The sequence below is a fragment of the Corylus avellana genome, chromosome 2, assembly GCF_965113065.1.
Source record: "Corylus avellana chromosome 2, dhCorAvel1.hap1.2, whole genome shotgun sequence".
NCBI classification, from domain to species: domain Eukaryota; kingdom Viridiplantae; phylum Streptophyta; class Magnoliopsida; order Fagales; family Betulaceae; genus Corylus; species Corylus avellana.
In genome coordinates, this window is record NC_142491.1 from 1,268,298 (window position 1) to 1,279,377 (window position 11,080).

General features: G+C 32.8%; 1 protein-coding gene across 1 annotated transcript; it reads right to left on the minus strand.

The window, feature by feature from the left end:
• Positions 1-4,019: 4,019 nt before the first annotated feature.
• Positions 4,020-10,728, minus strand: LOC132189109 (Nuclear transport factor 2 (NTF2) family protein). Its single transcript, XM_059603641.2, has 7 exons — positions 10,565-10,728; positions 10,323-10,422; positions 7,955-8,038; positions 6,591-6,630; positions 5,883-5,951; positions 5,659-5,768; positions 4,020-4,515 (listed from the first exon to the last, which is right to left on the minus strand). The coding sequence occupies exons 1-7, from the start codon at positions 10,695-10,697 to the stop codon at positions 4,380-4,382; spliced, it is 672 nt and encodes a 223-aa protein (XP_059459624.2). The 5' UTR covers positions 10,698-10,728; the 3' UTR covers positions 4,020-4,379.
• Positions 10,729-11,080: the final 352 nt, after the last annotated feature.

Here is an 11,080-nt window from a genome sequence, read left to right on the forward strand (position 1 = left end):
AACTACATTGTGAAATTATATCACAAACGACTATTAGTTTGAGGGGGTTTTTTATATTTTTTCCTAAAAAGAACTATTACATCTCTTTGTTGTTGTTTCTATCAATATATGATTTATTGCAATTTGAGAAAATTTACAACTACATAATTTATTTATTTATTATTGAAAGATCCATTAAGAACCAATACATGTTTATAGATAGGGATATTAAAAAAAATAAAAATAAAAATGTCTATTGCCAATTGGCAATGATACAAAAAATCAAATTTTCTTTTTAAAAAAAGCAATCCAAACTATTTGTGACAATTGATGCAACACTCATCAACAATGACCATAAATGTCTCCATTGATAAGAACATAATCAACGACGACTACATATGGTATTCGTCGCTAGCGTAAAACTTATGAGTGGCAACTTTTCTCGTCGTTGATAAGAACATATTTGTCGTTTCTAATACGTTATTATCAAGGACAACATGTCGGTTCAGATGCTTGGGTTATTATCAAGGACAACATGTCGTCTCTGTTAACTTTTCTTAATGGAGCAACTTTCTTGTAGTAGTGCCTACACCTTTTTGTATCCATGTTTATTATTTCATATAGTTCCACAGCATACACAAGTCATTAGTTTGTAAGGATAATGGACGCAATGGGCTCGCGAGAGAAGAGGCTTCAGTGGGTTTGAGTAGGCCTTAAGGGATCCCCAACAAATGGCATCACCCGGTGACCAATCACAACAAAATTTATTTCGGGAAAGCCAATCTCTTGTGTAATCCGTCCATGTTTTAAACTACTAACTACATTATTGGTTCTTCTCATTGCCATCACTTCACAGAAGGGAAAAAAAAAAAAACCATTTTACCATTTTACCCTTATAAGAGCATTCACAACAGATTTCTTATAAGAAAGTCTGTTCCTTAAGTTTAGGGAATATGTTCAAAAAAATAGCAAAAAACGTCCCACAGCAAACTTCTTAATGAACCCTAACCATTATGATTGTTACAGTGAAACCACTATTGCAATCCTTATGATTATTAAAATAAAAAAAAATAATAATAAAAAAAAAAAGGGATTCTCTCTCCTCTCTTCTCTCATGAGTCATGTCTCACAATTCTCTCTCATCTCTCCTCTCATATATATAATATAATAAATAAATAAATATTTTAATGATATAAGGAATGATTAATTTCCCCACTTGTATAAACATTAAATAAATTGAGAATGTAGGAGCTAATAACAAGAGATGAAGAAAGAGATGGAAAATACTAAAACTAAAAGAAAGTTTTCAATGAAATAATCAGTAGGTTGCATGCTCTACATGTGGTTATATAATTACAAAAGTACTATAATATTATTTCTTTAGATAAACAATAACCAAGAATATATTAGTATTTTCAGTCTTTGTTGTGTCTTGCTTTGCAGTATTCAAGATATATTTCATGAGGATTATTCCAAGATTTGTTTTAGAAGATATTGTTATTAATATTATTGCAGCAAACCCATCATTGAAAAACTCCTCCCGATGGTTCTTTAATTTCAAAGAAGATATTTTGCAGCGGCATTGTCAACATTAATTTGCTTAGACCATAATCTAGACATCATTAGAAATGGGAAAAGTGAAAGGAAAAGATAAGAGAATTTGTAAAGCATGATCCCCCCACTAATTGTCTTCTTTTTAGGTATCATTAATGCTTAAAGTGTATATATATATATATATATATATATATATATATATATATATATATATTCAAAGTGTAAATGCTTCTAAAGGCAACACAAGTTCAAAAATCTTCCATAAGAAAAAGGATTGGAAGGCCAGGGGACAAAGTTTCAACAGCTTGAGCTTTTGCAGTCTTTAGGAAAAGAAAGCAGGACCCTTGTCTATAAAGGCACCAACTTTTTAAAGCTCTTCTGTTACAAGTGAATTTTACATGAAAATAAGCAAATTCTTGGATCTTCAACTCCTAATGATCGGTGTATAATTGAACTACCTAAATCTGCACATTTCTTTCTTTCTTTCTTTTTATTTCACCCTATTTGTGTAGATACAAGAATTGAACTCCCATGTTTTGTGTGTGATGGTTAACCTCTTTCTTTCTTTCGAGTTAGGTGATGAAGGTTATCTTTTTGTATCTTAATGGCGCACTTGACACAAAGCATCAGAGCTCAGAGCAATCAGATCATGAATATTCATTCGATTTAGTGATTAATTTGAACCATAAGATGCTTATAAGGTAGATCCAACAATTAGACTTATTGGACTGTTAGTAAAATCAACTATAGATCAAATTTAATCTGATGGTTGAGATTAAGTGACCGTTACTAACAATTATAATCTAGCGGTTATGATTAAATAACCGTTAATATTAATTTAATCTAACAGTTAAGATTATGTATCTGTTGAGATGTGATGGCTAGATTTTAATGATTGTTAAAATAAAAGTTTATTACTGTTAGAATAGCAATTTATTACTGTTAATTTAAAAAAAAAAAAAATTAAGTGTCTGTTAGTCAACATACATAAATACTATTCTTTCTATAAATAGTCCACAACTTGGTTTTTTATGATGCTTGGTATGTAATGCATGAGTGTAGATGGGGGGGTACCCATACATGACTTCAAATGGTGTAGTTTTAGTAGAGAAATCGGGGATGATCCCCAATGACACACCATAGATAGCCTTCTAGGGTTTTGTTAACTACCTCAATATGGCCATCAAATTGGGGTGATATGCAGAAGTAAAATTTAATTGGACCCCCTGAGCTTTTAAAAAGCACTTGCCATAATCTACTGGTAAATGTCAGGTCCTTGTCTGTGACAATGTTTTCTAGCGCATATATACCATGCAATTTCATAACATGTTGGATGAATAAGTGTGTTATCTTCTCTACTATGTATGGATGTGTAATTGCTATGTAATGAGCTCCTCGGCCTACTTGACTACTGGGGCTGATCAACTTTGTAGGGCCTGAGAATCGCTTAAAGGCCCATGCACCAAAGGTATCCAACACCATCAAACTTCACTCAATCATCCTTCCTAACAAGGCATTAGCCACCTTGTTCTTTGCCAGCTTAATTTGTACTCCACAATGTAATCATATCCAAGCAACTTGGAAATCCATTTCTATTAAGATGGAGTTCCAAATTTTTTTCTCCAAAAAGATACTTCAAACTCTATTGGTCACTCTTAATTCTAAAAGACTGTCCCAAGAAGTAAGGCCTCCATTTTTGCACAGCCATCACAATGCCACCAACTCCTTCTCCTTCAATGCTTTACTAAGGAAAGCAATGGGCTTCCCTTCTTTCATCAATATTGCCTCAATTTTAATTCTTGAGGCATCACATTCAATGGTGAAGCCCTTGGAAAAGTCAAGTAAGCTCAAAATAGAAGGTTGCATCACAGCCATGCACCTTCAATCGTTCAAATGCTTCGTTCCACCCAAAAGAATCTTTCTTCAACAGAGCTGTCACAGGGGATGCAATGCTTCCATAACCCTTTATGAACTTCCTGTATTAACCTGTTTAGCCCAAGAAACCCCTCAAAGACATTAGGGTTGTGTACCTTGGCCATTTCACCATGGCCTCAATCTTCTTAGGGTCAACCTTAACCTTTTCTCCTGAAACTATATGGCCCAAATACCCCACATCTTCAGTAGCAAATCTACACTTAAGACTCCTTTGCAAATAATTGATCCTAAGAATATAATTAGTAAAAAAAGTAAAAATATAATTCAAGCAAAAACATAAAACTACGACATAGTTTCTACATCGGGAGAGTAACAATGCGGCAATGAGTATTAATACTCAATTCAAGACTAGAGGCATGTCTAATGAAGTCCCATACTCTTCTGAGCCAATGCATCACAATTGCATTATAGGTTAAATTGTGTTATCGAAATACTTGCATATAAGATATTAAGTATGAAGCACAAAATCCCTAACTATTCTCCTAAAATTGCCGCCACAATATAGCTCGCTTTATACAATAACTATTTAATTGAAATAGGAGATGCATAAAGACAGTGTTTGAACTCAAAACTTTTATTCAGATAACATGTTAAATCACAACTTATTTCAAACGTTTAAGCTGATAAGAAATTATGAATTTAATCACTTAATTAATATTCTAATATGTAATGTTTAAACAAATCCCTACATGCAGCAAAAGGAATACCATTTTGGCAAATCTCTCTTCAAGCATATAGAACTTAAGTAAGTTTGTCTTAACCTGCATATTTAGTTACCTAGCACCAAACCACATGCACAATGAACTGGACAACGATTAACCAGCAGACATTCCTCAGCAAGAAACAAATGCCAGGACCGAAACGCACAAGCAGGAGCAGAACATAATCCACCATTGGTTTCAAAAGTAAGTTTAAACAGATGGATCCTTCCCAAACCTCATCATTGCATGAGTTGCCAGCATTGAACCCCTGCGAGTCATTTCTACAATTCGGCCAATGAGTGGCAGCTTTACTGTCTCCCTATTCAAAAGAGGCTTCTTGTTCCACCTACGTTAACATATCATCCAGAATTTCATATAAAAGTCGGGCCAATATGAATCTTGTGAATAACATTATTGAAAGAGTATCAAAGATAATAGTTCTGACTTGTACAGAGAATTTATACCAAACATATTCCTTTCCAGACTCCACAACCCAAAAATGAAGTTCTTCCATAATATTCTGATATGTATTCATAAGCATTTATGCTACTGTTTAAGTTAAGTTGTTTAACATTTTAAAATCAGTTCTTTTCAAAATTTAAAAAAAAATAGCAAGTGGAATGCATACATGCTCAAACAAACCAACTTCATGGGTAGGAAAACTTCCATACATCTTAATGTCAAATCATAAAACTTTCTTCTAATTTCTATTTGGAAAAATTAGAATTCGATGATTTCATATATAGTTTGGTAGAAAATTGCACTCTGTGTGTTCCATACCACAGCCAATAAAACTTATAAAAAAATAAAAAATAAATAAACACAATAGGCTTACAAACAAATTTTACAAAAAAAATCTAATCTTTTACAAAATGATGTGGCACAATATGATTGGGTTTGTCGAAAGTTGAATTTATCTCTTTTCCAATCATATTGTAAAAGTTTTTTTGTAAAATTTATTTGTAAGCCTAGCATTCCTCTTAAAAAAAATTTTCCCATGCAACTCCCAGATGCTGAAAGTTTTAAGCTTTGAAACACATAGCAAATGCACTCCTCTTATGTCTAAACTTTGAAAATAGAAAAATACCCTAATTGGTGCCTTCATTCACTGTAACCAATTCCCAGAGTTCAACAAATATTTTTGAACCATATGTTATATCCTCTATTTGCAGTAAAGTGATCATATCTTCTAAATTTACAAAGCGCAAACAAAGTAAGGCTTGACAGAAAGATGTCAGCCATAGCTAAGAACTATCAGGAGGGGGTGCAGAATGGTTAACGAAATCCTCCTAAGCTTTCACAGTTTTAGAGAAAAGTCATTAAAAGAGGATATATTTTTGAAAAAAGTTAGCAAAGAGAATAACCAGGAAATTATTGCTTGTAAAGAAGGTGCTTTTCAAAATACAGCTAATGTGTAAGAGTTATATGAAATCAAGAAATACTAATGACTGAATGGAACACATTAACAATGAAAAAATTTAGTACATACCAATCTTCATGGCGAACAACTTTCCCATCCACCACGTACAACTTGATGAGTGATATCATGTCTATGTTTTTACCTAAGAACTTGTAGAATTGCTTGTTGTCAATTAATATCTGGAGTTGAACACATGGATTTAAATGTCAATATAAAGAATCAACCCAAACAGAAAACTTTTAACCTAGAAAAAATAATTAAATTTGATGAGAGTAGCAAATGAAATTTCTAACCTCTTGCTTTCCAGGAGAAATTAAATTTTCTTCAACAGTATATTCCACAATTCTTGATTCGCTAAAGATCTAGAAATCATGGGGAAGAATAGCCAAGTCACTCAAAAAAATCAGACAGTACCGAAGAATAAACGACTTAAAACCAGATAAGATTCAAGTCAAAGCTGGTAAACTTTAAAGAAGAGTAACGATATTAAAATTCTCTCAAAAACAAGTTGGTTAAGAATTTGAGTAAGACAAGTTTGTTCTCCAGGTTTAGGGAAAACAACTTTGTCTGTCAATTTAATAATTTTCCTTTGTCCAAATACTATTCAACGAAGAACCTATAGGCTTGAGATACACTCCACATTCATCTTATACAACAATTTATTTGAATAGTAGTACTCTCTCACACATATATACAAGCACTGGGGTCTCATGTCAGCTATAATTGTTCCTGCACTCTTTATCTACTTAATAGGCATGCTCACAGGGCAGGCAGCTACTTCCAAGTTTGGCCATGAGAAGGGAGTCCAGAGCAAAATAACAGTATTGGTATTCAATTTCATAATTCTTTATTATAGTTTTTCCCTCAGGAAAAATCTCTGAAATTATAAGAAAACTTTCACAAAATTGAATGTGCCCATTAAGTTTAAAATATAGTCCTCAAATACATGATGCTTGATAAGAAACATAACAACAATCAACAAAGCAAGAAAAAAACAAAACCTTGGAAAGTGAGTAGAATGCTGATTTTATCTGCTTCACCCTGACCAATCAATAAAAGAAATTATGTAAGACAGATTGAAGTAATCATAGATACCAAGAAAACAAATGTGGCTATTTTAATAGGAATAAGATGATTTCAGATGAATCGATTGAAATACATCAAAAAATGACTAAAAATAGAGACAAAATTCATCACAATTTGCTTGTACCTGAAAATATTTATCCCCAAAACATGAAAGAGAATTAAGAAGTCTAATTTGTTTCAATTATAGGAGTAGAATGGCATACGTAAGTACCCCAATCCATTAGTACAGATCATATTCTTTTCAAAGTGAAATAACCTAGTATGTGAAAGAGTGGAAAAGTTCTTTCACTGTTGTGGGCCGGATAAGAAGCATTCATATGTCAATACATGTATCAAATTTTCCAAGCAAATAAAATGGAAAGCACTTTTTTGAAAATAAGAATTGAAACAATATCGAGAAAATTCCTAGTGAAACATCTTTAACACTTCCTGCAGAGACAGTTGAGTATGAAACTAAGGATTAAAATTTTACCAACAAGTAGCTTATTCAACCAATTAGTAATATGATCTCCAACAAGAAATGACTCAAAGTTTCACCTATTATTTGATGCATTATAATAAAGTACATAAATTGTGTACTACCACCTCCAACATAAAACAGAACATTAATTTGGCCCATACAGTAGGATATGATATGTTGCCAGAAGCAGTGGTTGCATTTATGATCGACACAATGGCATAAAGCTGAAAATCAGAAGAAGGTGTTTTGAAAACCTATGAGAAACTGTAAATTTTTCTTAGAGCAAATTGTGTTCCCATCATAACTAAATTTCCTTCAAATATTACTTAATTGCTTTCATAATACCTATTTCTCAAAATAAGAGACAAAAGGAAGAGGAAAAAAAAAATCCTTTTCATAGCAGTAAGCACTACCTGCATCCCTCATTTTAATTAAAGTTTTAATGTTTGGGAATATTAAGTGCTGCAAATAGTGTCCAAAAAAGAAAATACAATATGGTTGTGACCACAACACAAGGCTTTAAGAAAACTGATATAACAATTATGTCCCCATAAATTATAGTGGAAAGCAGTTCAAAATGCCATTTTCCCAGAACTAAACCAGAGATACTTCCTGAAGTCTCTAACAAAATGACATGCTGTTCCATCTGAAAGCAGAAAAAAGATGGAACATGCGACCAGACCAATTAAAATGAACACTCCAAAGACGCACGTTCATTTTTAAATCTGCAGAGACTATCCATTCAATTGCAGATATTTGACGTATAATGATTGAGCCTATATTTCTCTTCAGTATAATCTAAATAAAACCAATACCCACCCATTAGCACACATAAGCGGATCCTCGAAAGAAGCATCTGGAGCATATATTTCAAAGTCACGAGGTGTTGCACAAGATCCATATCTGAAACAATCAATTAGAAACTTCTGGTGAAAACTTTGAAACAATAAGTGATGGGTTTTGAAGCAAATAAGAATTACTTATCAATAGAAAACAATGGGACATGGAATCCATATAATGGAAACAACTTGACGTTTGAAGTTAACTATTCATTTATCCTTCTATACCCATTAGATTTCCATGATTGCATTGAACACATTGACATGTTAACAACATTTCATGCAAATTAAAATCGCAATGCAGTGCCTTCTATGTGTAGGCTTGCAAGCCCAAGCAGGTAACTAGCACCATCAAACCTGCCTTACCTGAATCAACAACAAAGCGACTCCATTACTTAATTGTAGCCACAACTTGACAACCACTTTTTCTTAAACCAATACAATAATTACAACACAGGAATCTTGTGTTCGTTCACTTCACATGAGTTGCTCCACCAAGAAAGTGATGTAGGATGACATTTACCTATATTTTCGATAAAAATGAAAATAAGAAAAATGTCAAAAATAATATTAGAGTAACGTCGTTTGATCAGAACTTTACCCATTCTCAAAAATTGGAACTACAAAAGAAAAGATTTGTCACGATTCCAGTTGATTGTTAATTATATTTTATTTTCTATTTTAGATTAAGATTTTATTTGTAGAAGATTTTATTTAATTAAGACTTTATTTCATTTCCTTACTAGGATTATATTTAAATTAATTATTTTCTTTCTTTATTAGGATTAGGTTTACCATTACTACTAAGATTAGGTTTACTTTCTCTACAAGTATTTCTCTTCTATATATATGTTAGTTTGTAATGTAAAACACAGACTCAATTGAATTATTATCAAGTTAGAGAATTTCTAACACTCCGCGGAGTTTATCTTTCCTTTAAGCATGCAGGCTTGTTTTATACAACAATCAAAAGGCTTAAAAGAAAGATAAACTACGTAAAGTGTTAAAAAAATTCTGACTTAATAATAATTCAATTGAGTCTCTGTTTTACAATCCAAACTAACACATATATAGAAGAGAAATACTTGTGGAGAAACTAAACATAATCCTAGTAATAGTAGTAAACCTAATCCTAATAAGCAAATGAAATAATTAAAGTAAATCTAATCCTAGTAAGGAAAGGAAATAAAGTCCTAATTAAATAAAATCTTCTACAAATAAAATCCTCATATAAAATAGAAAATCAAATATAACTGACAATCAGCTAGAATCATGACAAATCTTTCCTTTTGTACTTCCATTGTCTGAGAACAGATAACATTCTAATTAAACACGTTGCTCCAATATTATTTTTGACATTTTTCTTATTTTCGTTTTCACCAAAAATATGGATAAATGTTGTCCTACATCAGAAAGCAAGCGAGAACTAGGAGAAAGAGAGTAGAAGCAAAAGGAATTTTGTATACTTGAATGTTATCTTTTAACCTAATTACAATCTAACTCTCCCTAAGGTATAACCTAATCACAGCTTACCTCTTTAGTATTAATTTTCTCATCCAAACTAACAGCACATGCACATTCACTAGTGGAAAACCATGTGACTTAATAAACCAATAAAAGTGAAACCATTTCATCATTTATTTAACACATCTATTGCCACTATCTTTTACTCCTTTTTCATAATTTTACAAAGGAATAAAACAGCAATATAACATTTTAACTAAGCACATGATACTCGAAAACAGAGAAAAAGAAACGCACGCGCAGAAAGAGAGAGATTGGTCAAGAACAGGAGGTATAATAATTTGTAAATAAAGGAGACTCAAGGAGAGCCATTGTTGCCCAAATGAAGCAAAGCATGCAAAGAATAAAACAGGGTCCTAAAGAACGTGTGAATTCAATGAGAAAAGAGACCAAAAATTATTTGCACAAAGATAACAAAACGAAAATAACCAATTGGTTTCAAATTAGCAAAGCCACTTTCTTATGGTGGAGAAAAACTTGAATGCAAACATAAAAAGCTTGAGACTTCTCTGTCACGTTTCATCATATACTTAACAGATGCACTTTTCCACTAGTTGGGATTTTTTTTTTTTTTTTTTTTTTTTTGAGAATTGCAGACTTTCATTTATATTTGCTGATGCAAAGCAGAAATATCTGCAAATTTAATTTAATTCAAAATTAAGAAAGATTAACTGACACTCTGAAAAGTTAAAGAGATTAATTACAGTTAAGATAGAGTACAAGAAGAAAACATGTAATTTATCCTTCTTTCTTAAAATATCTTGTTTTCCGATATATCCTGCAAAGAAACAATTAATTATTAATTTATTGGGAAAGAAACTCACAGGTGCAGAATATGAGGAATGATATCATCAGAAATGCGTTTTCTTGCGCTATCCTCGCATGACTCCTTGTAATGGGCTTCCCTCATCTGATCCCTTTTGTCTTCAGAACCCCTCAACGCATATGAAAAGTCAGAGCCATATTTACAAGCAAAAAAACAGCAACTTTCACAAGAAAGAAAGAAACCCAGAAAGCGATCGAAGTGGAAATGGTTAGTCTGAAGAAAAGCGAGAGTTACTCCTACCTTGAGAGTCCTTTTTCTCCATGGCGGATTCCGAGAATTTGTTAGCAGCCAAACAGGACCCAACGTGATTGTGAGAACAGAGAGAGTGTGAGGCAGAAGAAAAAGCAACGGCCAACCGAAGAGGAGACCTCATGGCCTCATGGCGCGCAACGTGGCGATTGCCGCTCCATTTGCATTTTATATAGGCCGGCGGTTGTTGTCGCTTAGTCAGTTGAACTCTTCTTTTTTCATTAATTTTGTTCTATCAATTTGTAAATTGGATAATCATTTTACTCCCCTTTTTTTTTTTTTTTTTTTTTTGTGAGTCATGAGATAGAATAAAAAAAAAAAAAAAAATACACAAAGCAGGGTCGGCTGAAGTCTTAGGCAGGCGATGTTTACCAAAAACGCAGGTCTCTGCAAAGTCGTAAGACCATGTATAGGGGCTGACACCTGCCTAGTGCCAAAAGATCAAGGAAGTTGGTGACCTGATGACAAGGGAGCCAGCGACCGAAGCCCCGGTGAATGGCGGCCGTA

Bases quoted from the DNA above. Each gene is read 5' to 3' on its own strand.
- LOC132189109 (XM_059603641.2), bottom strand. From the start codon at position 10,697: ATGAGGTCTCCTCTTCGGTTGGCCGTTGCTTTTTCTTCTGCCTCACAC. The intron at 8,039-10,322 runs GTGAGTTTCTTT...TGATTGTTTCAG, and splicing joins ATTCCTCATATTCTGCACCT to ATATGGATCTTGTGCAACAC. The intron at 5,952-6,590 runs GTTTTGTTTTTT...CATGATTTCTAG, and splicing joins CATTCTACTCACTTTCCAAG to ATCTTTAGCGAATCAAGAAT.